We start from the raw sequence: 26,905 nt of genomic DNA, 5'->3' as shown, positions 1-26,905 counted from the left end.
TGGTATTTTTTTGCACTTAACCTCACACTTAAGCCATATAATTTTTATATGCTTTGAGAGCTCATATAACAAGGCTTGTGTGTGAAACATTTCAATTAATTCTACGCAGTAGTTTTTGGTTGGTGCCCTTTTAAATATGGAGAGCGATAAGCAGCATTTTCGACATATCCTACTGTTTTACTACAGAAAGGGTAAAAATGCTGTTCAAGCCAGAAAGAAATTGACCGATGTGTATGGAGAAGGTGTGTTGACAGTACGCCAGTGTCAGAACTGGTTCTCTAAATTTCGATCTGGCAATTTTGATGTCGAAGATGCACCACGTTCGGGAAGGCCGGTTGAAGCTGATAAAGACGCCATAAAGGCATTAGTTGATGCGAACCGTCGAATAACAACACGTGAGATCGGATTGAAGTTAAATTTATCGAATTCAACAGTTTATGACCACTTGAAAGGCCTGGGATTATCCTCGAAGCTCGATATATGGGTTCCCCATGTTCTCACAGAGAGAAATCTGTGTCGCCGCATTGACGTCTGCGATTCGCTTCTCAAACGTGACAAAAATGATCCGTTTTTGAAGCGCATCATTACTGGGGACGAAAAATGGGTTGTATACAACAACGTCAAACGCAAGAGGTCATGGAGCAAAAAAGATGAATCGACTCAAACCATTTCCAAAGCCGATATTCACCAAAAAAAGGTGATGCTGTCTGTTTGGTGGGATTTTAAAGGAATCGTTTTTTTTGAGCTTTTACCGGATAACACAACGATTAATTCGGAAGTCTACTGCCAGCAGCTGGACAAACTGAAGGATGCACTTCAACAGAAAAGACCCGAACTAATCAACAGAAAAGGTGTAGTGTTTCACCAAGACAACGCGAGACCTCACACAAGTTTGGTCACTCGCCAAAAGCTTTTACAGCTTGAATGGGACACAATGCCACACCCACCATATTCTCCAGACCTGGCACCATCGGATTATTATTTGTTCCGGTCACTCCAAAATTTTTTAGACGGTAAAACTTTCATCTCAAATGATGAGGTCAAAAACCACCTCGATCAGTTTTTTGCCAGCAAAGACAAAAAATTTTATGAGCGTGGAATTATGCTACTACCAGAAAGATGGCAAAAGGTGTTGGACCAGAACGGCCAATATATAATTTAATAAAGCATTTGTTTATTATACGAAAACTGTCATTCATTTTCACATAAAAAAACGAAATTACTTTCCGAACAACCTGATATTAGAAAAGTAATTTTTTATTTAGTTAGTTCTATTTAAACCCTATTATTACCCTCTATTTCTATATATATATATATATATATATTTCTATATCTATATTTACCCTCTATTTAAAAAAATAAATTGTCTGGAAGACCATTTCTAACAGAATCAGTGGCATAGACTTGATTACATTAAAAAATTCTTTTCAATATTGTACGAAGTCAAAAACGATAAATGTAATACACAATTGTTATATTTACATTAATGGAGTTCGTACGACTGTATAAATTAAAAATAAAATGTTCATTGTATTATCATTCTAGACTCTAGACAATATCTCGGAACATATTTGAGGGTTTTTTGATTTTTGGTCTACACGAAAAATTACAGGGGGTTTTTGTGAAGTTCCGATTTTTTATGAAAGTTTAGCAAAAATAATTATGTCTAGAGCATCGTTTAATAACGCATTTTGGATAATCTAATCAGAACTAAGTTGATTTTAAACAAAGAATATCTTTTAGTTCATATAAAAAACAAGATAAAAAAAGACACTTCAATTTCAACATTTTATTATTCTTATATTTATAATTTTTTTAGGTAAATATGACTCAAAATATCATCGGTACAAACAGTTCAAGGAGACTAATTTTCCCTTCTCTCTCTCTTCATTACATAAACTCTAACCACAGCTGAAAGAGCGGAAAATCAAAGAAATTGTTAATTTATATAATATAATCGATATATTATTATCTTTTAAAGTTTTGCTACCCACTGAAGAAGAGAGAGAATTATAAAAAGACAATTTACACTCGAACCCCTTGCACCCAAAAAACAATAAATACCCTCCTTTCATCGTCAAAACATAGAACTAACAACAAAAAATGAAACCACTTGGGGGCTCTATTCCGGTTTCAATTAATTGTAAAGGCTTGGATCAGTAGTACAGTTAATTTCTACTAATGAACCAAGTTTTAATTCACCTAGTAAGACATCAAGACATAAAAATACAAATAGTCAAAAATTCCCTAACTACTGAAGGATGAGATACGGCGAAAAATTTGTGACAATGCGTGTGTGTGTGTGTAAGAATTAGTTGATTTTAGCTATAATTAATTACTGACCTACGAATCTCATTAGTTAACATAAATAAATTGCAATATTTAGGAACGTTGCTGAACCAGATAATCTTACTTAATTCCAATTGCAACAGTCTAAATTTATACTTAATTAACGTCTGTGTCACTCGCGCACGCCTTAAGTACTCCAAGCCCCTCGGCAGAGATCACAATAATAATTAATTATTACGAGAGTATTAAGGCTATATTGACTGGACTATCTTCGGACCCCTGAAAAGCTTCCGCTCTTGCACTGCAATAATTTGACTATCCATATAATTACTAAAACACTCGGAAAAAGACGTACGGCATTATCCCCTGAGTGAGTACTGCGAACCCCGCAGTATATTGCAGTCGTAATCATTTTGCAGATTCGACTCAGGACTTTTTTCCAGCAAATTGCCCTTCTCCATGTCGCTCAGTCCTTGGGTGGAGTTGCGTTGGCGGCAGAGGTAGGGAGTGTTGTTGGGGGTAGGAGTGTCTCGCCCCTAAAGTGTAAAATAAATTGAAACTTGACGAATCAGGACTGAACAAAAAAATGTTACATATTTCAGCGAGATTGAGAATACTTCTCCTTGGGAATTGGGGGAACGGTTTCTTTTTTTTTAAACATTTTTTGATCGTGTTGGTAGTTTCAAGAAAGCTGTCCACACTGGGATCCTGGAAAAAGGATTTATAGGGTGGGCCGGGATAATATCAGGAATAAAAGAAAATGCATAAAACTAGAAAGAAATTTAACAAGGACTTTGCTAGTGAGACTTATTACCGCAATTTTTTTAAGTTAAAAATATCATTTATTACTTTAAAAACATAATTTCTTTTCTTTTTGCGAATCAAATACTTCAGCGTGCATTAAATTTTAACACACAATTGTAAAATGGTGAAAGAGTCACCATACAAAAACTTTGACAAACACTTATACAAACCACCCTATTTTGGTAGTTTGCTTATTATTTTAGATTAGTCTCATTACCACTTATACTGGATACTATTATACTCGAGTCACATATCAATGTATCAGATATTTAATTTCACCTATAGAAAGAAAAGGGAAATTTAATTGTGAAATTTTTAGGGAGAAAGGTGATGTTATCTTTGACGAACCACATTATGTGTCAGAAAACTTTTTCGCAATTTTTAATGAGGAAACTGCAATTGAGACACATTTGCCGTATTGTTAAGAACTTGAAAGCCTTGCAACCAACATCAATATGAAATGGTGAAGGAGCCACAACCATAAATTTTCAATAAACATAGTTTTTGTTTAAACAACAAAACGAACACAAATCACTCTTTTTCTCGTTTGCTTACTATTTTAAATTAGCCGCATCAGCACACAATTACATTATACTCGACTCACACATCGACATGCCAGATATTTAATTTTGCCTATCGAAATAAAAGGGAAATTTAGCAATGAAATATATAAAGAACGGGGCGATTTTACCTTTGACGGACCGCAGCAAGTGTTTTTCACACAATTGTTAGATGATTTGGAAGATTTGGGACAGTCGAGAACGCAGTCTTCAGTAGCTGATTCAGGATCCCCTACGCTACTAAAAATAATAAAAAGAAATTCTAAATAACAAAATCAACTGAAAGAATGTAAGTTTAATTATGCAGGGAACGGTAACTCACTCTGAGGTAGTAGGAATGTCTGTGTAATCGATAAACTCTGGCTGAATGGTTGTGGAGTGAATACCTTCATTGTGAAAGAACTCCTTTACCTTTTCAGCAATTTTCATGTACTCTGACAAGTTTCTACATCTGAAAATTAAAGAAAATGCAGAAAAGTTACTATTTAAAAGGATATTATTTACCTAATATGGGCTGAAGCGATAATCCTATCCCCGGCTAATTGCCACACATGAAACTCATGGACTGCGAGGACACCATCCACGTTTTGAAGTAAACGCTGCTGGATTGCATCCACTTGTATGTGAGTGGGCACTGTTTGCAATAAAATCAGAGCCGAATCTCGCAGCAGAGGCCACACCGAACGCAAAATTAGCAATACCAGCAAAAGGGAAAGAGCAGGATCGATGTAGAATTTGTATTTCCAGTCGGTCAACCAAAACACCTGGAGAAGAAGGTAAACTCATATTTCTTTGGATGAAATTTGAAGTGGACTTACCAAAGCAGAAACAATGACAATCACAGATCCCAGAGCATCACTGAGCACGTGCAGAAACACCCCTCGCATATTCATCTGGCCAGCAGAGTGTGAGTGACCGTGACTGGCGGTTACTTTTGGGGGCGGTAGAGGCGGCGGTGAGGGGTAAGTTTCGTCATTTTCGTTGTCGTCAGTCAGGGCTAATTGAGTGAGGCGATTGCGGGAGTGAGAAAGGCCTCCTGCGTGAGAGTGACCGTGTCCTGACCCATGCTCTTGAGTGAGAGAAGGGTATTTTCTTGATAAAACAACGGTACAATTCCATGTTAGGAGAAATGGGGAAAAAAAGTAGAAATGGAAGATATAATCTAAAAATTGCTAGATCCATCACTGAAAAAAGGATTTATTAAGTGGACGGGTATAGTACTAGGAACACGAAAGCCGAAAAGTAATAACACAACATGAGAATACGTTTTTTATATGTGTTAGCTTTTTTGCAGAAGAACAAAAAGAACAATACATGTATATTCGCCATATTTTCACGAAACTCGAGGAGAATATTACCATTCATATTTTCTAGGTAAATTTAAATTAAAACTACCGCCTATTATAATAAGTTATTGAAATATAATTTGATTTGCTTCTACGCGTTAACTTTTTCAGCGCTTGTTGAATATTAATGCATAACTACGAAACGGTCAAAAAGTACTAACGAAAAACATGTAATAGAGACCTTATACTCACCATGGAACAATAACAGTCCTATAAGATTGACTAGCAACCCAATTCCGCCCACTATCACCAGCAATTGTGGGTCATGGATGGTCTCCACTTCAATAAACCTCTTACATGCCTCTACTGTGATGGAAAAGCATAGAGCAACTAGAAACACGGCATTAACTAGTGCCCCTAGGACTTCGGCCCTGGCCCAACCGAAGGTGTTTTTCGACCATTTTTTTGGCGATATCTAAAATTGGAAAAGTTGCACTCTAGCCTCTGGGAGAAAAGAATATACTCACCCGAACAGATACGAAAGCCACCACCAATGCCGCCACATCGCTCAACATGTGAAAACTGTCAGCCACCAAAGCCATGGAATTGGTGATGTATCCGACCACGATTTCGACAAAGAAGAAGCTGGTAGTGAGCCACAGCATGGACAAGAGCCTGCATTTTTTTCCGGTCCATCTGCCCATAGTTCGATTCAAAAGTCTCCTAAAGTGAGGATTTTCAGAAATTAACCAATAATTTTGGCAAAATTTTTGAGGATTTGTCCAAAACAAACAATAATTAATGGGGCTAGAGATAAAATGAACTAGGTAAAGGAGTAAAGGTTTTTAACGACTGTCAATTTCATATTGGATCCCCAATGTCCTTATCTGACTGTATTACCTTGTGTTTGTACGAGGTATCTAAAACCAATATAAAAAGGTAACTGAAGATAATTGGGCCTATTTTCGTTTTGAATGAAACTGACCATATAATAATTTAGTATTTGCACCACTTTAAATCACAAATCTGTTCGAGGTAACGGAGGAAAAACTTGTAATACTCCGAAGTTAACAGATGTCATTTAAAAACGAATGACTTCCTTATCAGATGGCTCTTGGTGCGATAATTACGAATATCCACAAGTGGAACACTAGGCCGCGATTACTCACTAGTTGAATAACAACTTGATTTAGTAAAGAAATGCAAATGTAATGTCAAAACTAGGAAAATACAAACTAGCTGATTTACATTTTATGGCTATATTTTATGTATATTAAAGAACGAGGAATTAAGCACGATTAGTAATCACTTTTCAGTTTCAGGGTTTTAAACTTACTATATGGGAACACAACAGAATCTAATACACACGAAGTTTCAAATCCAACTGGCCGCCTAAAAGCGACTTCCCGGAAAATCAATCTCAGTATAAATTGGCCAAGCCTTGAATTTTCTGTTAACCTACTAAGCAAGAAATAATGGTATTTTCCACATAAAACAATCTTTATCAGTCTAAAATTGTATCAAATCAATCAACCTTCGTCAAAGTCTCAAGAATACATAATTTTCGCGAAATTGGCCCACTTATCACTCTTGTTTTGTTAATAAAAATTTTTTTTTTTGGAGAGGTGCAGAAATATTACTTCAAACACTAGAGATTAGTTATTACCAATCTCTAGTTCATCATCAATATAGATTAGATTAGGTGACACTCAACTACTCAGAGAATTGTTGGAATGAATCCAATATTTTCCAATTAATTCATACACACATTCTTGATTTGACAAACCTTTGGTTTGGGCACGGTAACAAAACCACTAAACTAAATGGAAACAATTTTCCTCAAAATCACGTTTACATCACAAGTTGATGTTGCAAACTGCTTAATTTTTTTTTAATTCGTTGCCTTGATTGCCATTAACAACATACCACTCAATGCGCTTAATTAATGCGCTGAAAGGACGGATTAAGAATAACAATAAGTGTTCGTACACGCCTCGGTTGCGGTATAGTAATTTTTCTATTAACAATGGCTATTAAACCAACAAAAGATGAGCTTTCTGTAAGGCTGATTGGCAGTCGACAGCGAAATTGTACATGCAAAATTGGTACATTATGTATTCTCAGTTGTTTGTAGAATAAAATAATTGTTATCAAAGTTTGTAGGATGATTAAGGAGGTATTGAATCGGCAACAAAGATGTAATATTGGGGTCGCATGCCTGGTTATGTTTAGATATGATTTTAATGGAAAACCGCAAAAAACATTCACTGTTAGTTTACACACCTTGGTGCGGTGTGAAACATTGACGTAATTCGTTACTGCGAATAACTTGCAAGGAAATTGTTTTATCTCAATATATAATTAATTCCTAGTAATATTCATCATCAAAAAATTCCTTCAACATACTTCTTCTTTATAGAAGACTAGTACTCTATTCACAAATGCACGTTAAAACACTGACACTATTAGAACTCAAAAGATAAAACTCAATAGATAAGCTTGAAATGGACGTGAAAATTGGTCAACAATTTACACCACAAGTGACTAGAAGATAGAATGAAAGCATGATTTATATTTTTATCTTTAAAAGCGTAAGTCAATTGAGTTTCCTTCTAGAATGATTTTGAATGCCATTGTAACGGTTTTGAAAAGAACTTACTTCACTGTGTGGTGTAATAATGATTACCAACACATTTTTCGCTATAAAAACGTTGGGAAAGGTCGGGGATTTACTGAAGAGAGATACATTTATTACTATAACTTACTGTAAACAATAGTATCTTTATTACACAGAACCTAATAGATATTTTGTTATATCTATGTTAACTGTTTCTGCCTTATCCTTTATGGTTTTTGGGGAACGTTTTATTGTATGCAGAAGTGATTAAATTTTAAATCAGGACACTTCCATCAAATTAGCTTTAACTATTAACATAATGGAAAAGGAAATTAGGTAATTTGCAATCAATAAATAACCTATTAATCAGAGAAAATAGGACAAAGACATTCTCTGCTGAGTCACCTTGTAATTTACCTTGGTAAAAATGAAACACTTATTATAATTATTGCATTGCTCTATTACAATTCAAAATTTGATATTTATAGGGCTTCAGATTGAAAAACCTTGAAATAAAAACTGCATCACTGAACAAACAAAGAGACATAAAGGAGGAAAAGATACTTCCTGATTCTCTAAAGCGAATTGTGACTTAATAAAGCTGGGATCAAGGTTTATGTACATTGTAAGTTTACCCTGAACAGCCTTGTGGAGCATCTAAAATAAGATTAATGTTTGTTTTGGGATTGTATGCAACTGAAATATGCTGTTTTATCAAGGTTGAAATGATGTTTTTGGACTGCCTTACAGTCACAAGGATTTTCCATAGTAAACCTACAGTGATGTTCAAAAGCTTAATGAGCCATTTCATGGAACAGGGAATTATTAAATAACGTAGAGCTTTACTTTACCAAAATCAGGATAATGAAGAATTCAAAATAATGTTGCAACAATCTCTATAATAGTTAAGAGACATACCTTTGGTCGACACTCGATCAGAACCTATTATATCAAGTTCCACCACATCACAATTCAATGGATACTCTCAGATATCTTTCTCCTTTTCAATTTACGATAATTTGAGTAACAAAGTGGAAATTGTCGCGAAATCTTGACCTCTCAGGAAAAATGCACGTCTACAATGATATATTTAGAAAGTTGGAGGTTAATAGATTCGGTAGAAGCTCACCAAAGGATACAAGTATTTATAGAGTTTGTTGTTTACACTCCCGGGATTCAGGATTCAATTGTAACTCGGGTTGTTTGTGTCGAAATTAGCTTGAAACTACAAGAGGATTGCTAAACTAAACTGAAACGAAAAATACAAAACATTGAATAAGAAAAAACTGCTGTCAGAGCTACAGTTAACAATGACAGTGACACATGTAAACAAAGAAACGTCACAGGGATATACACATGCTTTCATACCAAGTCCGACTCGCATAATTCGTTTCGAATTATTAGATTATGTCGACAATGTAGATAATATAGTAGTTAGTCAACAATTTAGAAATGGGAATGATATATATCTTTGTTTTTTACACTTTTATCTGATCCTTTTAGTAATTTAGGTATTAGCTCATACCGGCAAAATTGCGGAAAGTTATGCACAATATCAGATTCCCTCTTGGAATTTTCTTTAACTTAGCCATCCTTCGAAAACATGATGCCACAATAAGTGGAGTCTTTTGCATTCACCATTTATCATTCTAAGTCAAGAAAGTCGTGTAAACAAATGTCGGATACAATTGTTAAATACAGTGTCAAAGTTTGAGTATAACAAAATAACACAGTCGAAAATTTCATAATTCTTAATTACGTACAAATTTCAATTGCCTAAAAATGTCCAAAATGATCCTATCATAGATAGCATGGTCTACTGAATTAAAAAATGTAGCAAAATAAGGACTGTTTCACTCAAAAATCAAAAGTTATGGTCACTTTCAGTCAAATCGGAAATAACATAATATATCCAGAAAAAATCATAATATTTTCTTGTACGAGCGCTCCAAATATCAAATTTTCGTTTGAAATACCTAAAAACTTACAAAATCTAGGCACCTCTGTTGTCTCCCAAAATGGCGACTCTTCGTGCACTTCCAACATTTTGTAACTACTGCTTTTTTCGAACACACGCTTACCATATACCTTATATATTGATTTTTTAAAGTTGTGACGCATTAAGACCATTTACTTACATAAACTCGCACTTAACATTAATTTACAATCCTACAGCCACAACGTGGACTGACAAGTAAATAAGGATGCATTCAGTGCCTAATTACATTTGCTTCATTAACTAAAACATTAACATATATTTCTTGATGCAGTTTAATGTGTGGAGAAACATGATTTCTGGGACGAGAATTACTAGACGTGAATTACCTGCACGATTTCCATGATTTGGGCAAAACGAGAAAGTCAAAAATATTAAAGCAAATATACAGGGTGCTTTATTATTAAGATCTTGAGCACGAATGCGCGTAGCAAGGTAAAAGTTCCCAAGAGACGTACATTAATCAAGAATCATAATGCCAAATGATAAAAATAGGAATACATACTTAAATATCTGCAGTCAGTACTTAATAGTTTCGATAATACATATATACGTATGTCGGTATAACATTATGAAAAATTTCCATGATTGAGAAATATTAATGTATTATCAAAATATAAAAAAGCAAACTAACGATTTATTACTACTCGACAGCACCTCTGCCTATACAGGGTGTTAGGGAAATAACTTTAGTAAACGTAACCATTTCCACACTTACCTAAGTAGCCGTATGAAATGGGTCGCTTTGAGGTGCTTTGAGGCTTTTTTACACGGTTTTTTTGGGTCTTTAGGAAATTTAAAAATTGAAAAAGTCATTCAAATTTATTATTGTTTTTGCTACATTAAATGTTGGAAACGTTCATCATTTTGAGTCCATGCATGCTCTATTCCGGGTACTCCTTTATTGAACTCTCTTGAACCAGATTTAAAATTTGTTTTTCGACTTCAAAACCAAATTCTCACTGTCGACCTCGTCCTCGATATGGAGGAATAACACTACCTGTGTCCAGAAGCACTTGGAAAATTTGCCCAACTGTTTGTCGAGCTAGAAGTTTTCTTTCTGGATAACGATTACCGTAAATGCTTCTTCAGAATGTTGTGACGCCTCTCCATGATACTCGTGTAAAGAATACATTGTCGCGAAGGTACTGTTAATAGGTCGGAATAAAATCACTTAAAGTTCCCCCAAATTAACTTTCCGAATGATCTGTTGTGTCTACTAACAGAAAATGTATTCAGCGAGAATGAATTCACATTAATATATTAAAAATATGGAAAGACCTACAGTTCATGACAAAACTGAAAAATAAAGGTGGTGTTATCTTGTCCTTTCTCGATGGTCCTTGGTGAGGTTCACTTGTTCATGGCGCCAGGCGTCTTTGCACAGGATCATATGTCAGATAAGATGGGATGAAATGCAGATGACTACAGCATAACGCAGATAGCTACATAACTCGTGTAATTATTGAGGTACTAGGTCTACCTGTTTTTTTTTGTCATATAGAGGAGAAAAAACCTTCAAAAGGTTACCCAGTCTGATGGTCTGGTGACCGGGTTACATGGGGGATTCATCCCTGAAGGGGACGCCTACCCACTAAAAAAACCGCATCTCTCTGCCTTCAATCCACCCGGAACCATTGATCAGATGTTACTTTGGATGGAGGCAGGTATTTTTCCTTTTCGTATATTTTAAATCAGTCGCTGATTTCCTCCTTCGATTTATGCAGGTACACCTGTTTACTGCGCACTCCTTTACTCGCAAGTGCCTTATCGCTTCACCTGCAAAGTAGGCGAACGACACTGATAAGGCCCATAAAAAAACAATCAAAACAAAAACAAACTCCTTTTCCTTAGTCACGTTCAGTGCGACGTTGCCGCTTACGTTTATTTTTACTGCTTAAGTTGTTAATTAAATTTTCAATCGCTTTTAGCAATGTTATTGTTGAATAATTTAAAATTTTTTGTTACATGTCAAACAATCAACATCTGCCAAGTACGTTTTTCCACATTTTATTCAAATTTTAAAGCTTATCCTAGCTTTTCGTTTACCAACTTTGACTTTTTTTTTTTAATCTATGAGGTTTTTGACCCCTGTTGTAAGGGACTTTTTTTTGTTCAAAATGATGTTCTTAATCATTGGTTAAATTTACGACATTTATTTCCCTAACACCCTATCTCGACTCCTATTTTCTGCTTCTGCCTTTCCTTCTCAGTCCCTAGGAGATATCCCAGTCCAAAATGGGACTCAATTACCTCTCGTCTCCAAATCCAGCGTTCAGGAAATATGACATTTAAATAAGCCCTAACATCAACGTGGTAATGAGGGGGGCACTAATTTGTATTAAATCGGTCCTTTTCAGGACCAAAGCAATTTTAGAGGAGATCAAAGGTTTTAGTTTTTGATATGCTCAATCGTAAATTTCTCGAGACCTGCTGTATTTAGATATAGGATATGGTACATGAAACACATTTAGAATTTTGCGTAGAATTAAAAAATGAAATAAAAAATAGGTGTTTTCATTTAAAAAAAAACAAAGTTGGTGGTCGCACCTGATTTTTGGACTACCCTGTATGCATGAATTTACCATCAAAAAAACCGCAGGAAAAAATAAAAATCGACGTGTCCGAGGATTTTGGTCGCATATGTTCGATATCTTAGTTATATGGGCTGTTCCATCCAAAACTTCCACACAATAGCATGTACGTATGTTGGTCGACTTGTGTTTTGGATTGGACATACCTCGTATACTTCGGTAATGAGATACCGACATATTATATACATATAATATCGTTGGTAAGTTCATTATTATACTGATTAAATAATAGTTGATTATACAAACGACCATGAGGAGCCAACAAGACGCATCAAATACACAGAATAACGAGCTTAATCTGGCTATCTATAAAGAGGTCTGAGCTGATTAGTTATCTAAAGTTCAAACCTGCTGAAAAGCATTAATAATAGCTCTGCATATAAATTTGTGAATTTTAACTGTTTATAACAAAGATTTGACAACGCAATCAACTCCAAATAAACATGGAACTTGTAGTCCGTGGTCTTGTCGTTCACTTGAGGCTAGACAATACTTCAATTCGCTTCTAGTCTATGAGAACCCGAACTACTGGTTAGCTAGTTGTTTTTGCATCAACATCCAGTACCGGCGCAATGTGGTGGTACCGAGCAAAATCTAGTCAGTGACCAACTCGTTCTGTCTTCGTTCTCTTCATGTTTTGATACGGGGTATTTATCATACGAAACTCTGTATTTAATGGTGATATAAACTAATAAGTTTTCTCAGTATAAATCACTTATAAACATGTCTCGTTCGCTTTTGAAACGCCTGGTTATCCTCAGACACCAAAAATATCATGAACACATCCTCAAGAGGTGTGTTAGTGTTAGTTCTTGCAAGAACAATATAAGTAACAACATCCTGAGTAATACTGAAAAAATTGATATTCCTAGAGTTAGTTTGTCAGAGTATGTTTTCGGAAAGTCAGAGCCTTATGGGGAGTTTGTAGCTTTTGTAAGTATTGACGATGTTTTGGTAACGACGCTTTTGTTGTACTGTGGGCGTGGTTGTGAAGAATTATTCAATTTACGTTAAAATCTAAATGCTTTTTATTACTATACAAACTGATAAGCTCAAAAATGTTGTTATTTTTTGGCCGTTAACGTTGTTTTTTTTGTGAAAGAGGTATATGTTTTTAGTTTAAGAATAATTAAAATTGTTAATCTAATCACACACAATTTTTTGTAATTTAAAGTGCTTATAGATATTATATATACGAAAACTTTGGACTTTATACCCTGCCTGTAAGGTAATTGCAACAGGGTATAAATATATACACATGTAAGTGAATGAGTAGAAAAATTGGTATTATTGAGTTACATTGATAATAATTACTTAAACAGATTGATAACATTATCGAAAATACAAATATTTATTTTGATAATTTGACGAGATTTTTTGTAATATTATTTTTAACCGTTAACCAAATTAATGTGGACAAAAATTGCCATGACGTATTTTGTAAGAATCGAAAATGAAATAAGCTATAAAAATATGTAACAACGCATAGATTTTGCCCGCCAATACGTCAAGAACGTCCAAAATTACATTTTTAATTTTATTATTAAACACGCAAAAATGTCCTTCACCATACTGTCTAAAAAAGAAAACAATAATTTAAAAATTTATAGAAAAAATTTTTAATTAGGGAGACTGACTGATTTCATTCTCTATTTGCATGAATCGTAGAATTAACTGATTTGTTAGTAGCTACATGGACAGTCGCATTAACCTGGTAACTTCACCGAATATCGTACATCAGAAATTTCATTTATGTGTCTATTCTTTCATGGGGAATCCTAAATTTACCAGCATATTCCTTTACTGTTTATCTGTGCTACCGGGATATTTTTATATGTTATTTCATTAGATTTGCAGGCATAAGTTGCAGAAGTAAAATTTTAAAAATTAAAAAGTGGTGACATATTATGTATGCGTATATTTTAAATAAAATATCTCAACATATGTTATTTTCATATATTATTTTAAAAAGAAAAATTCATAATTATTGGAGCGAAAGTACAGCCTATTTTAGCTTAGATTCAATATTTGTAGTGTCGAACAACTGTGAATTACGATAAATTAACTTTTAAGGCCATGTTAGCTGGAAAATCTCATTTTTTCTTCAGTTATTAAAATATTTTGAGCTTTTATGGAATATTTTAACTAAGTTTAACGCTTGTATGAATTGAGATTTCACCAATGTATAATGGATAAACGGTAAAGGAGAATGATATTTCTATTAGTAAAGCATATTAAATTACAATCAATTCAATATAAGCTAAATCTTGATATGAACCTTTTTTATATTTGAATTGATTTTAAAACAAAACAATGCTGAAAATGCACAATAACAAATTTTTTATGTCCGCCATTATGTCAAGGAAATGTTTGTACTAAGTGATTTGATTACATTTCTAGGAATGTCCTTTAACACACTTAAAATATACCAATGCAGAGGTGCGGAAATATAGCAGGAATTTGAGCAAAATCTTAAGGGCCAAATTAGGTCTTAACAAAGGAGATGTGGTGCTTATTTACCTGCCAAATTGTCCTCAATTCCCTATAGCTACATTAGGATGTTTGGAGGCTGGAGTGATTGCCTCTACTGTGAACTCTTTATACACTGCAGGTAGGCATAAATATTTTGAGTGATTCGATGTAATAATTCTAATCATAATTGCCTGTAGATGAAGTGTTCAGACAGCTCAAAGATTCATCAAGCAAAATTATATTCACCACTTGTGATTTGTACGCCACTGCTGCGAAAGCAGCCTCAGCATTGCCCAAAAAGATCCCTATTATATGCATTAAAACCAAGGTGAACTATTTCATATTCATCTTTTAGAAATAAAAATTTGTTTTTAGCCAGAACAATTACTTCCTCAAGGGGCAATAGATTTCTATGAACTGATAAAAACCACCTTAGATATTCCTGATTTAGAGCCTCCTCGCTTCGAGGATGCAGCAATTTTACCCTATTCTAGTGGTACTACAGGCTTACCTAAAGGAGTAAGGCTAACACATGGCAATATTGTTGCTAATCTTACTCAATCTTCCCATCCCAGTGTAGATTTTTTCGAATCTGCTAGTGGTTAGTTTAAACCGCATTAAATTAAATGATACAATAGCTTACAGTAAAATTTTAGGAAATTTCCAAGAGGTAACTCCGGGAGTGTTGCCAATGTTCCACATTTATGGCTTCACAGCAGCTACAATCAAATTAATGACCAAAGGAGTGAAAGTAGTGACATTGCCCCGGTTTCAGCCTGAAACTTTTATAGATGTTCTAAAAAACTACCCCATTACTACTATATTTGCAGCTCCCCCATTGAGTAAGTTAGTCAGCGTAACTCTGTGCAAGTATATGATATAGTATCTGTTCCCAGTTCTATTCCTAACTCATTATCCAGATGTTAAAGTTGAATACTTCAAGACGCTTAAAAATGTAATGAGTGGGGCTGCCCCCTTGGGGGCTTCAGATGAGGAAAAGTTCAAAGAGAAAGCTGGGAAACACGTTTCCATCTTTCAAGGTATATATCTAAGGGTTTTAAATATATCCTTAAAAAGGAGTTTCTTACGATGAATTTACTCAATTTAAAGGATATGGACTTACCGAGACTTCACCAGTGGTATCATTAGTGACACCCTCATTAACGCGACAATTTCCAAATGATTGTAAAGGGTCCATAGGTAGGGTTCTTTTGAACACTGAAATCAAGTTTGTTAAACTTGATGATAAAAGTGGGACGGCTTTACCACCCCATGAGAAAGGGGAGCTCTTGGTTAGGGTAAGATTCGTTGATTTATTTGCTGATTTTTGTATTATATACGTAGCAAATAGGGTCCTCAAGTAATGGAAGGCTACCATAATAACCCACAAGCCACCAAAGACACATTTCTAGGCGATTGGTTCAGAACTGGTGATATGGGACACTACAATGAAAATGGATTTATGTTTATTACAGATAGGGTTAAAGAATTGATTAAAGTCCGAGGGTTTCAGGTAATTTTTCTACTTTAAAAAATGTAAAAATTGCACAGAAATTTCCATATTCAGGTTGCTCCTGCGGAGCTAGAAGAGATCCTCAGGAGTCATCCAAAAGTGGCAGATGCCGCAGTGGTGGGCATTCCCGATGAGATTAGTGGAGAAGTGCCTAGAGCTTATATTCAAACTAAAGGGGATGTCGATACTAAGGAAATATACCACTTTGTTGCCGATAAAGTGGCTAAATATAAGAGGTTGGAGGGTGGAATCGAAGTGATTAAAGATATCCCCAAGAACGCGTCTGGGAAGATTTTGAGAAGGGAATTAAAGGACAGATATTTGTCCGAACAAAATGCATAAGTCTATATAGTTATCTTCAAATCTAATAATATTTAATTATAAAATTTCAGCTGTGTCACTAGAATGATTGCAAAATAATCGTTTTTAAGTAATTCGTAGATGTTTTTTAGTATTGATATTGTATATTCCATTTTAAGCTTTTAATAATATGTGTATTTGTTGATTTTGCAAGTTGTCTTATTTTATGTTGTGATGAATGTTTTAATTCGGTTTGAAAATACAAATTGGAAGATATTTGACGAATGCATAGTTTCTAAAGTTTCATTTTAAATCCCAAAAAAACTTTATTTCTCAACTACTCATAATTCCTCAATTTAACCTTTTACGTATGGATAAATAAAAACATAAAAAAACATTAAAACATTAAACAACCATTAACAATAACGAATCTCAAAAAAAGTAAATCACAGGTATTCACAAGAAGTTTTAGGGATATGTAATAGTGTGGTTTCAAGCTATGAAGATATCTGGCTATATAGTGAATCTCTAAGTTATCTACATTTATTTTAAATTGTCTAGTGAATTTTTATAATTATTTACTTGTTATTTAAGTTTTGCTAGTAAATTTGCATTCACCATAACTTCAAGAATAATGATCTTACTACATTATAAAACTTTAACGTAATATTAATAATGCTAATGATCGAACATGACTTGAATTTTTTTTTAGATTCAAATCTTTCTAAAAACGACCCATTTTCGCAGTTTCCTTACTTGTTTCTTTAAAAGATCCATAAAACGTCCTTCAAAAGTTATAAATTGCACGTTGATACTAACATAAAGCTACCTAAACGCACATCTATTACAAACAAAATTGTCAGGTAGTTGCACTTAAGTTGGAAACTTATATTGCCATTTTAAATATAGTGGTAAAATCAGCCACCTGTCAGGTTTAGAAGCTCTATCGATTTTTGTGTTTCTGATCAACGTGAATCTTGGAGATTGTACAAACTGGAAAGGTTTAGAGTTAATTTCACCAAAATAATTGAGTATTTATTACTGTTGGAAAAATACATTTTTTTGCATTTGTAGTAAGATTCCATCATAAGACCATTCCCACAGCGCCTCCATTCTCATTGCGTCGAGGTACTGAATTAAGAAGTCCTGTACCCCGAAGTACCGAAGGTATTTCCACAAAGCCTTCTGTTGTTGCTTTATTGAACCAAGAGGTGATTGTAATTCTAATTGTAAGATGTATCACATCTTTTCAATTTTAACAGTTTTAACAAAAAAATTAACGACGAGGAAAAGAGAAATTCTTGATCCATCCACCATCTTGCAGCCTCATTATTGGGGGTGGACATATGTCTATTACATATGTATATAATATATGATAGTGGACACCTTTTCGATTACTGCTAAAGCATTAAGAAGTAGGAAATTTTGCACTTGTGCCATGGTGATATAATGCTTTTCTTTGTCTGTGAGAACATGGCAAGGTTTTTATGTAAGCTGAGCAGTCACTTAAAGCCTTGTTCTCATCTTGATTAACTGTTATTATTTCTGCCAAAAATTTCCATTTAATTATTTCTTCTCAAGATTACTCCATTACTTTTCTAAAGGTATGAAGATAATCCCAGAAATACCCGATCTAACACTTAAAGAAAGAAAATTGGAAAATATTATCTTATTTCCCAGCATAGTCTTCTTTGAAATTGACACTTTTCCCGCCGATGTTCTATGGCTTCTATACCCTGTTTATAGTAAGAACCTTGGAGTGTTCCAAAATAGGCATCTATTTCAGACTCTTAATTATTGACAACTCTCTTTCCACCATTTTTTTTTTTGTTTGGAAGTAAAAAATAATCTGAAGGAGCTAAATCTGGAGAATAGGTTGGACGATTAGACTTTTTTTTATGGCATACTTAAATTGCCAGGTCATGGGCAAGATATTCGATACACTTGAAATGAACAAGGTTAGACAGACCGGCTATTTTAGATACAGCGAAACTAAAGTGGATTTAGAGCATTAATTTAAATACTTCCTAGGTGTTTATTTATATTTCTATAGAATTATTTCATATATAACGTAATCCTCGAAAGTAACAATGGTTTTCTGGCAATTTTGATTAAAATTTGCGCTTTAACTTTAATAGGTGACGGCATTTCCTCTGCGAAATTTATCTTTTTTAAATAAATTTCTTCCAGATTTAAGCTGCAATTATAAGGTTGTTGATGACTAGAAAAAGTACTGGCAAAAGCAATTGAGTGGAAAAGGAAAAAAGCTAATATTAATTTTATAAAAACACTTCTAAAAACGTAAAAATGATAATTAAAATAGTTTGACATTAAACTCTAGAAATTGAAGAAAAATATCTAATTTTGTCCATCTCAATTTTCAATTTCCACTACTATTCCTATCAACTCCTATCGAACTCCTATACAGCAAATGATCATCATTTTCTGATGCACACACCTAAATGACGATAAAAGATATGACGTTTGAGTTGCATTTAAAGATTACTACTTAGAGTAGCGAGCCATAGCTTTGGTCTTGCTCCAATCTCATATAATAAACAAAGACGACTATATGATGCAAAGTACGTGTCGCCGAATGTGATTTGATGACATGAGCACAGTGATGGCTAATGAGAGTTTTAACTGTAAAAACAGTAACTTTTTTTGCAGGGTGTTGCAAATTAGATTATAACTATGAGGAAAAATGGGGAGAGATTTAAAATTGCGAAAATCGTTGGTAGATGAAAAAAATCTAGAAAAACTAGGTAGTTTTTCTAAATTTTGAAAGTTATAATGGGACTGAAGTTTTGGAAAATTCGTATCTAAATGTTATAAGTTAATGCAATTTCTTTTCGTCAGTTCTGAAAACTACTTAAATTGTCTTTGGGTTGAAACGCATCTAGTGAATAATATATTATTGGAATCTGGTTATAATAGGTTTTTGGCTGCTGTAAACTTATCCAGGAAATTTCGAGTGATCGTTTTTACCAAAAACAAAAACTAATATAAACAAACACTTCTTAAAACCAAATTTTGTCATAACAAAACATGTTCAACAAAGTAGCAAAATTTCCATTAAATACATTATTTCTTGAAAATCTGTTATCACTACATAGTTTATTTACTACAATAAAGTTGTTGAAACAATTGTTTCCCAAAAGTACACAAACAAAAATATTCTTTTCATCGAAAAATCACATCATCCTATTAGGTGTTCTAATTTTCAGCTCATTAGATGAAGTAATGATTCATAGTAAAAAGGCAACTACCTCAAACAATGTTCGGCTTCTATTGATGATAAGCCGTATGTGACATATCACAGATTGTAGATATCAGCTAGGTGTATAAATACTGGGATTCTTTGCAAAAACTTTATACGTAAACGTTTATACATCATTAATAACAATGAAGCTATCCTCGATTTGTGCGTGTTTCTTTGCCGCTTTAATAGCAGAAATTTCCGGACATGGGTATATGTTCAATCCAATCAACAGAGCCTCTTTATGGAGGTTAGAGCCCACCAATTACACTATTCCTCATGATTATGAAGACAATCAGTTTTTCTGCGGAGGATTTTCTGTAAATTCATTGAATTCATCATTATTAATTATCTCCTCACTGTCGTGCTTCTTCAGGTCCAATACGAAATTAATGGAGGACTCTGCGGTCCATGTGGAAATGACTGGAGAGATCCTGTACCTAGAAGCAACGAAAATGGGGGAATTTACGGAAGCGGTACTGTAGTGGCTACTTACATTACAGGCAGCATTATCCAAACTGAAGCTGTCATTACTGCAAATCATATGGGAAGCATTTCTTACCAGTAAGCCCCATTCTCTTCTCTATTCGTTTAAATATGAGAATTTAATAAATTAGATTATGCGAACTGACTGACGACAGTGCTCCAGAAACAGAAGAATGTTTCCAGGCTTTACCATTAATTGATGGTTCCTACGACCAACCCATTGGAAAGGATGATTTTAATGTAACCAGCTATGTGCAACTTCCCACAGAGATGGTTTGCAGTAGGTGTGTCTTGAGGTGGCACTACAGAGCTGGTGAGTGAGGGTCGAATGTTTTTTTCTTGTTTTATCACATTTTTTTTTAATTAAGGGAATAACTGGGGTTTGTGTGAAAATGGCACTTCGGAGGTGGGATGTGGAGATCAAGAGACTTTTAGATCATGCGCTGATATTAGCATATTGCCCGAATTTTAATTGTGACCCCCATGGAACTCATTTTTTGTTAATGTAAAGTTGGATTTTATATATTTTTTATACGGTTTTATATTTTTTTATACGTTTTTTTAACAAAACATTAATTTATTTTATAAATATTTTATTTATTTAGTTATTTATTTCAATGCAGCATAACAGCAAATACAAAATATACAAGGATGAAAGTTGATTCCATTTGTTGAATTTGTAGGTTTTGTTCAATCTAGCAATAAAAACTTTGAATAATCGTTCAAATTTTTTTCAATTTTCATGGACCTTTTAATTTTCGATAACACAGTTACTCCTGTCTATAACTCCCAACTAAAGTTGCGAATAGGGCTCAGATTTTTTATACTTTCAAAGTAGATATATCGATCTCCCATTTCAAACTTAACCAATTTGGAACCTTGTTTGATCCTCGAGTCGATTTCTTAAATTTTGAGCATGGAATATTCCTCCTACCCATAACTTTCAACTAAATTAGCCAAATGTAAATACAAATTCAATCTTCATTTGAAGTTACAAAATATGATGTTTGTTTGAACCAATCGATTTTTAGTGATGCCCATTCGCCCATCACAACTTCCCAATAGAGTTGCGAATTGTGGGCATATTTTCAGTATTTTGAGGCTAGATAGAGACTCATCTCCTCCAGAAATGGTTCCTTTGGTGCCTTTCATTTTGAAGTTATTCAAAATTCGCTTGAACCCTCGTGCAGAGCTTTTGAGCCACGGTGATGACTTCCAAGTAAAATTTTGAATCGAGGTCATAGATTCACTATTTTGTAAGTAGTGCAACTAGTAATTTTCACTTGTTTATCATGTGAGAATTCGACCCATTTTGACCATGGATCTCCACATATGCTCCTTCATGCATCTAAAACAATTTGATAATGATTCTAAAGGCACTCAAACCGCGATCAATCATCCACCCAACCAAAGAAGAAGTAGCACAAAAAGACAATTTAAAACGGAACAACGGCATTATGCACGGGCAATAACTCTGCCTGTAAAATTGCCCTAGAAATGCCCAAAAATGGGTCACCTCCAACGATCTTCGTAGCATTGTTACAGAATTAAAATTTTTCTTGAGTTGTCCCAACATTACATGGTCGCCCAGAATAATAGGCCTGAAGGCCGCATGCGGTCTTCCAAATATTAAACTGCCATAAATAATAATAAAAGTGGTCGTCTTCCTACATGGAAGGTGGTAGAAATTGAAAAAAAATTAGACCTGAACAGGGATGGACTGTGATTGCAATGAAGAGGGAACTTTGGGCGTTCTGAAAGGAGATATAGTATCCTAGTCCTTCCCTGGAATTAAGTGAAAATGCCATATAACGTGGCCAAATTGGACACAATGAAAGGACATTGTCAAGAGGTACCAAAACAAACCATAAACCTCCAATGTTCTAGAAATTTACAGCCAGCAATTCAGGGTGACCTTTTGGTTGTTTAGAAAGTTTTATGACGTGCATCGAAAGCACGAAAGGAAGACTATACGAAAAGGGGGATATTTTGAATGCTGGATGGATTAATTTGAAGCCCCAGGTGCGACTCATCTCGATAACGACCTGGCTAATCTTAGGGATTAAGTGACATGTGGACCCACACTGCATCCTTATTATCTGCTTGCAGGATTGAAGGTACAAAGCGTGTGCTTAAAGCAGGTAGCCGATAAAAAACCAAATTACAGCTTGACCTTAAATACATCAATAAAGATGTTTCCTCGCATTTGTAGTGCCAAGGAAAGGGTCTGAGCTCTTCAATCATTCACGTTTGTATGTTCTTTAGATCAACTGACATTTTGCCATGGTCCGGTTAGCAACAGGAATATAAAGATGCCAATTCGTCATATTTTTCCAAAGCGAGTTGCAAATAATCGATCATACCGTGTGTTTCGCAGCCACTTTCCGAGAACGAAGATTTGTTGCACTGATTAAATAAGGGTGCGTACAGGCCAAAGAAGAATAGAAAAGGGTGTTTTCAGTAGCCAAAAAATTGTCTCTTATTCGTATTTTTTGATGGAAGAAGATTGATCTAAATGCGAGTTTGTCCAGCCAAACCTTTGGGGTATTTGTTATTATTTGAGTCTGGATGATATCGCTATGTTTGGCGTTTCAGGGGGTGCGTGTTTTCCACTTATTGAATCAATTACTGGTCGCCAAGGGTTGGCAGTAATACTGAACATGAACACAGGGCTCCCGCCTTCGAAAAAGGCACAAAAAGACAACTTTTCTATGTGTGTTTAACGACGGGGATAGGACGAGTGTTAATACAAAACCTGTAGAAGACAGTGGCGGGGGCAAGGGCTTAGAGGGATAATTTTCATTTTTAAATGCCGGGGATTTGTTTAAAGTGCAAGAGCTCTCAGAGTAAAAACGCTAGAAGGCTCAGGGCAGTAATTACGCATTCAATGTCAACTTCGGTGAAGCCTTGAATAAGTGGGAAAGTCTTGGTTTGGGATATAGGAAAAATCAATTAGTCGTGACGAGGTTAAGTTGAGTAAACAATGAAATAGTGGATGTTTAATTTAAAAAACTTGAGTTTTTAGGAGGCAAACACGAGATAGCCTATAGTAAAGACATTCAAAAATCGCAACTTCACTAATTCATTCAATATGCTGGAAACTCGTGGGGTTGAACATTAGAAATTTAAAATTGAAACGCGTCAAACGAACAATAAAATGTGAATATAAATTGGGATATTGGGTGTTGTGTTTAAAAAACTTGAGTTTTGATGAGGAGAACTTCCTGAAACCGTCAAAATAGATACTTTTAGTAATTCTCTGTATATCTCGGAATAGTTTGTAAGTAATTGGACAAAGAAGTTTGCAGTTGAAGTACTTCTAATGAACAGGATGATGTAATTCTGAGATAAAAAAATCGGTATTTCATTTAAAAAAAACTGGAGTTTTCAGGAGAAGTTTATAAAACCACCAAAGTACACTTTCAGCGATACCCTGTATATCTGAGAAGTCTTCATAGTTAGATAAAGGAAATTTATAACTGAGGCACCCCAAATGGTTCGCACAATTTGATTTTCAGATAAAATATTAGATATTCAATTAAAAAAAAATAGTTTTGATGGTGTGAACTTTATACAAATCCATCAAAATATACGCTTTCAGTGATCTTCTGTATATCTAAAAACTTTTTGTAGTTGGATACAGGAAATCTGTCATTGAAGTATTCCGAATGGTCTGTACAATACGGTTGTGAGATCAAATATTGGATATTCGATTTAAAAAAAATTGGTTTTGATGTGGCGTACTTTATACGAAACCATATACAGGGTGTTTTAAAAAAAGGGTTCAGGAATGAAGGGTGTGATTTCTTGGCTCATTCGAAGAAAAAAAATTTCTATTAATATGGGTCCGCAAACGCATCGTTTTTGAGATACAGGGTGTCAAAAAAAAACACGATCAAAAAAAGTTTTAACTTTTTTTCCTCACTTAAAGAAGATGTTTTACATGTCCACCTGCCATTTGTACACAGAATTTACGTCTTTGCCGAAAAGAAGCTTTTATTCTCTCGAACAACTCTGGTTTTTATCTAATTGTTTGGCACTCATTTTCTATTCACTGCTGTGGTTCATTCACATTATTAACTGGCCTCGAACCAGTTGTTTACCAGTTATTACCAGTTGCTAAACAACATTTGCAACATTACATTTCCATGAACAGGAAGCAATAACAAAAACAACAACAAAAACAGCAATACCGGTATTCTTTTTTTTGACACTCTGTATCTCGAAAACGGGCGTTTGCGGACCCATGTTAATAGAAACTTGTTTTCTTAGAATGGGCCAAGGAATCACACCCTTCATTCCTGAACCCTTTTTTTTAAACGCCCTGTATACAGGGATGCCGTGACATATTTTTAAGGAAAAAAAGGTTCACCAACGATTTTTTAAAAATGTTTCATTAATTGTTAACAAAAAAGACCTCTTGGTATTTTCTCGCTCATGTGGCCGTTTTCAAGATAAAAAATTATTTCAACGAATACGCCAGTCAATGAGGTAAAGATCTTGTATCATGGGTGAGGGCTGTTTCAACAATTATTATAATTATACTTAATTCTAAAATAATGTTTGTCTTTTTTCTTAATAATTAATGGAACATTTAGAAAAAATCGTTGGCGTGCCTTTTTTTCCTTAAAAATATGCCATGCATGGCCATATAAGAACTTTAAGCCTCTGTATCTTGGAAACTAACTGTTTCGGATCTGGGTTTATATGAACTTTTTTATTTAAAAAAACCTCGGTAATCACTCATTAAAATCTTTCGCACTTATTTACTAACACCCTATATATCTTGGAGACTCTCCGAGTTAGATGTAAGAAATTTATAACATACACGCACGAGCGCTGTAGTTTAATTGCCATTTAAAGAAGCTCATATTTTATCAAATTACAGACATGTATGTACATCCCCTGCTTCGGGTGGAACTCCAACATGCTCCGCCTCTGGAACGTTTCAATATTTTTTCCGGTTAAGGTGTCTTTTCCAGGATAACGAGCAGCCAAGTAATTGGAACAATTAACCAAGAACAGCAAAAAAGTGAGAGAGAAGACATAAAAACCTTCAGACCCACGAAACGCACTTCTGATAATCTGCTTTGAGCGTTATTTGTGTACTTTCAAGCTTGCAAGTGAAGACGTGGGCCATTTACACAGCCAATTAAGAAAAGTACTTTTGTCGGCTCATTTTTCTCTGATTACAAACTAGTTCGGGCTTAATTGCAAGGCCCTGTGGTGTCTTCAAAATAAGAGGTTGTTTTCAGAATAACACCGGACAATCGATTGCGTATCATCGAATTTAATCAGTTTAACCACTAACCAAAGAGTGTTAATGATCGCAGAACACGCGTATTGTGTTTGCCACGTCATGGATGAAAATGAAACGGCCGCCATTGTAAAAGCACCGACGGCCATTGTAATGTATTGTTTCGTAATTATACAGTTCACACCTTTGATACGTTGGCGGCTGTCTTGCTTTCTTTGTAGGTGTGAAAACTACAGGTTTTGGTCATTTGGTGTTGGGTACTGCTAAAGAGAATGCAGCAACTCAAGTACCACATCAAAGCCTTAGTAACTCAGTTATAATACTCGCAGGTGCACTCGCAGATGATTGATCATCGAAACATCCCAATAATGACTATGCTAATCTGATTTATTCGAGGTTGTTCAATTACTTTTATCCATAAATAAAATGTTTATTCGCGTATTATGAACAAGAAAGATTTGAGGTTAAAAATATCTTCATAATCGGTTGATGGTAATTCTGCGAAGCTAATGAGATCACATATAGGAAATTTGCGAACAGATTAAGATGTCAGTGAGGGCTTATTTTGCCCTCTTTGCCGGTATTCTCAAAAGACTCAATCCCCACAACACCTCCATTTATTTCTGCTTAGTGACGTTTGCCTTTCGACACGCAGATTACCTTTCTCAGATCCGGCTTTGTTGCTTCCCCCTTACACAAATCCCATTCACACAAAAAATAAGTCCGGTTCTGTACCTCGGGAACTTGTAAATCTCGGTTAGCACCATTGTTAATTACAGGCCCTTTCATCTATGAAAAAGAAACAATTTTCTTGCCAAGAAAAGGTACACAACATCTTTCTCTTTTATCCCGAAAGTGACAATGCGGCCTGAAAAGTCAATTTGTGACACACAATTGTGGTGGCTGGTGAGTTTCAGCATTGGCTTGTCATCGTGTCATCAAAATTGAATCCCTGCAAAGGTCTAAGCGGATTATGAGCATTTCAGGTTAGTCAGTGTTTAGATGGAAAATGACAAGAAGACTTTTAATTTTTCGCAGGTTTTTAATTAGTTTTGAGGTCGCAGTTCCGAAGATTTTGACCCCGAAAGGAAAAAAGAGAACTGGATTTTTGCGCGCTGGGAAAAACTGTTAATTGAAACTTATGAAAAATGTATCAATCTGGCAACATCACGAGTTGCTTTTGTTTTATTTTCAACTTGCAATGCAATTGTTTTGACCCACGTCAACGTTGATAAAGTTAACTTCAAATCAGTGGTTCTTTTCCTAAACTAAGTATGAAATCTTCAGTCAGATTTTTTTGAAATCGGCGTCGTACCAAATACCTTTTGGTACAGTTCCGGAAGCGAAATAAGGTAGTGAAACAAGTACATTCAGCGACATCACCTTTGGTTCTTCTGTTGAAAATCGCGACTTATGACACAAATATCCACGCGGCCAAAGCCAGTTCCATAAACTCAGAATCAAAATCCTGG

General features: G+C 34.8%; 3 protein-coding genes across 4 annotated transcripts; 2 read left to right on the top strand and 1 right to left on the bottom strand.

Moving 5' to 3' along the window:
- Positions 1-1,769: 1,769 nt before the first annotated feature.
- ZnT63C (zinc transporter 63C) lies at positions 1,770-8,862 on the bottom strand. Of its 2 annotated transcripts, none has more exons than XM_066389723.1 (10): positions 8,686-8,862; positions 8,475-8,632; positions 5,467-5,662; positions 5,192-5,414; positions 4,472-4,722; positions 4,158-4,417; positions 3,976-4,104; positions 3,785-3,890; positions 2,645-2,825; positions 1,770-2,590 (listed from the first exon to the last, which is right to left on the bottom strand). In XM_066389723.1, exons 3-9 carry the CDS (start codon positions 5,641-5,643, stop codon positions 2,649-2,651), a joined length of 1,323 nt encoding a protein of 440 aa, XP_066245820.1. In that variant the 5' UTR covers positions 5,644-5,662; positions 8,475-8,632; positions 8,686-8,862; the 3' UTR covers positions 1,770-2,590; positions 2,645-2,648. The 2 variants fall into 2 exon arrangements, with proteins under 2 accessions (XP_066245820.1, XP_066245818.1); XM_066389721.1 differs by having other exon boundaries at positions 3,785-3,893; positions 8,686-8,860.
- A 3,970-nt stretch (positions 8,863-12,832) lies between these two features.
- pdgy (pudgy) lies at positions 12,833-16,636 on the top strand. Its single transcript, XM_066389707.1, has 9 exons — positions 12,833-13,079; positions 14,547-14,757; positions 14,816-14,946; positions 14,994-15,219; positions 15,275-15,460; positions 15,515-15,658; positions 15,729-15,916; positions 15,970-16,131; positions 16,186-16,636. Exons 1-9 carry the CDS (start codon positions 12,870-12,872, stop codon positions 16,471-16,473), a joined length of 1,746 nt encoding a protein of 581 aa, XP_066245804.1. The 5' UTR covers positions 12,833-12,869; the 3' UTR covers positions 16,474-16,636.
- Positions 16,637-19,795: 3,159 nt separating this feature from the next.
- Positions 19,796-20,704, top strand: LOC136408183 (uncharacterized). The gene is made up of 4 exons (XM_066389040.1): positions 19,796-20,010; positions 20,067-20,254; positions 20,308-20,489; positions 20,545-20,704. Exons 1-4 carry the CDS (start codon positions 19,837-19,839, stop codon positions 20,646-20,648), a joined length of 648 nt encoding a protein of 215 aa, XP_066245137.1. The 5' UTR covers positions 19,796-19,836; the 3' UTR covers positions 20,649-20,704.
- The last annotated feature ends 6,201 nt before the right edge of the window (positions 20,705-26,905 follow it).

The sequence above is a fragment of the Euwallacea similis genome, chromosome 4, assembly GCF_039881205.1.
Source record: "Euwallacea similis isolate ESF13 chromosome 4, ESF131.1, whole genome shotgun sequence".
NCBI lineage: Eukaryota > Metazoa > Arthropoda > Insecta > Coleoptera > Curculionidae > Euwallacea > Euwallacea similis.
This window is presented reverse-complemented; position numbering and strand designations above follow the sequence as displayed.

What these genes read in the sequence shown, in the direction of transcription:
- ZnT63C (XM_066389721.1), bottom strand. Translation starts at nt 5,643, where the DNA reads ATGGGCAGATGGACCGGAAAAAAATGCAGGCTCTTGTCCATGCTGTGG. An exon ending in AGGACTGTTATTGTTCCATG is followed by an intron (nt 4,723 to 5,191) that starts GTGAGTATAAGG and finishes CTCTCACTCAAG; the next exon opens with AGCATGGGTCAGGACACGGT. An exon ending in CTTGCTGCGGTCCGTCAAAG is followed by an intron (nt 2,826 to 3,784) that starts GTAAAATCGCCC and finishes TTTACACTTTAG; the next exon opens with GGGCGAGACACTCCTACCCC.
- pdgy (XM_066389707.1), top strand. Translation starts at nt 12,870, where the DNA reads ATGTCTCGTTCGCTTTTGAAACGCCTGGTTATCCTCAGACACCAAAAA. An exon ending in ATGGGGAGTTTGTAGCTTTT is followed by an intron (nt 13,080 to 14,546) that starts GTAAGTATTGAC and finishes TTACATTTCTAG; the next exon opens with GAATGTCCTTTAACACACTT. An exon ending in GAACTCTTTATACACTGCAG is followed by an intron (nt 14,758 to 14,815) that starts GTAGGCATAAAT and finishes AATTGCCTGTAG; the next exon opens with ATGAAGTGTTCAGACAGCTC.
- LOC136408183 (XM_066389040.1), top strand. Translation starts at nt 19,837, where the DNA reads ATGAAGCTATCCTCGATTTGTGCGTGTTTCTTTGCCGCTTTAATAGCA. An exon ending in TTTTCTGCGGAGGATTTTCT is followed by an intron (nt 20,011 to 20,066) that starts GTAAATTCATTG and finishes GTGCTTCTTCAG; the next exon opens with GTCCAATACGAAATTAATGG. An exon ending in ATGGGAAGCATTTCTTACCA is followed by an intron (nt 20,255 to 20,307) that starts GTAAGCCCCATT and finishes TTAATAAATTAG; the next exon opens with ATTATGCGAACTGACTGACG.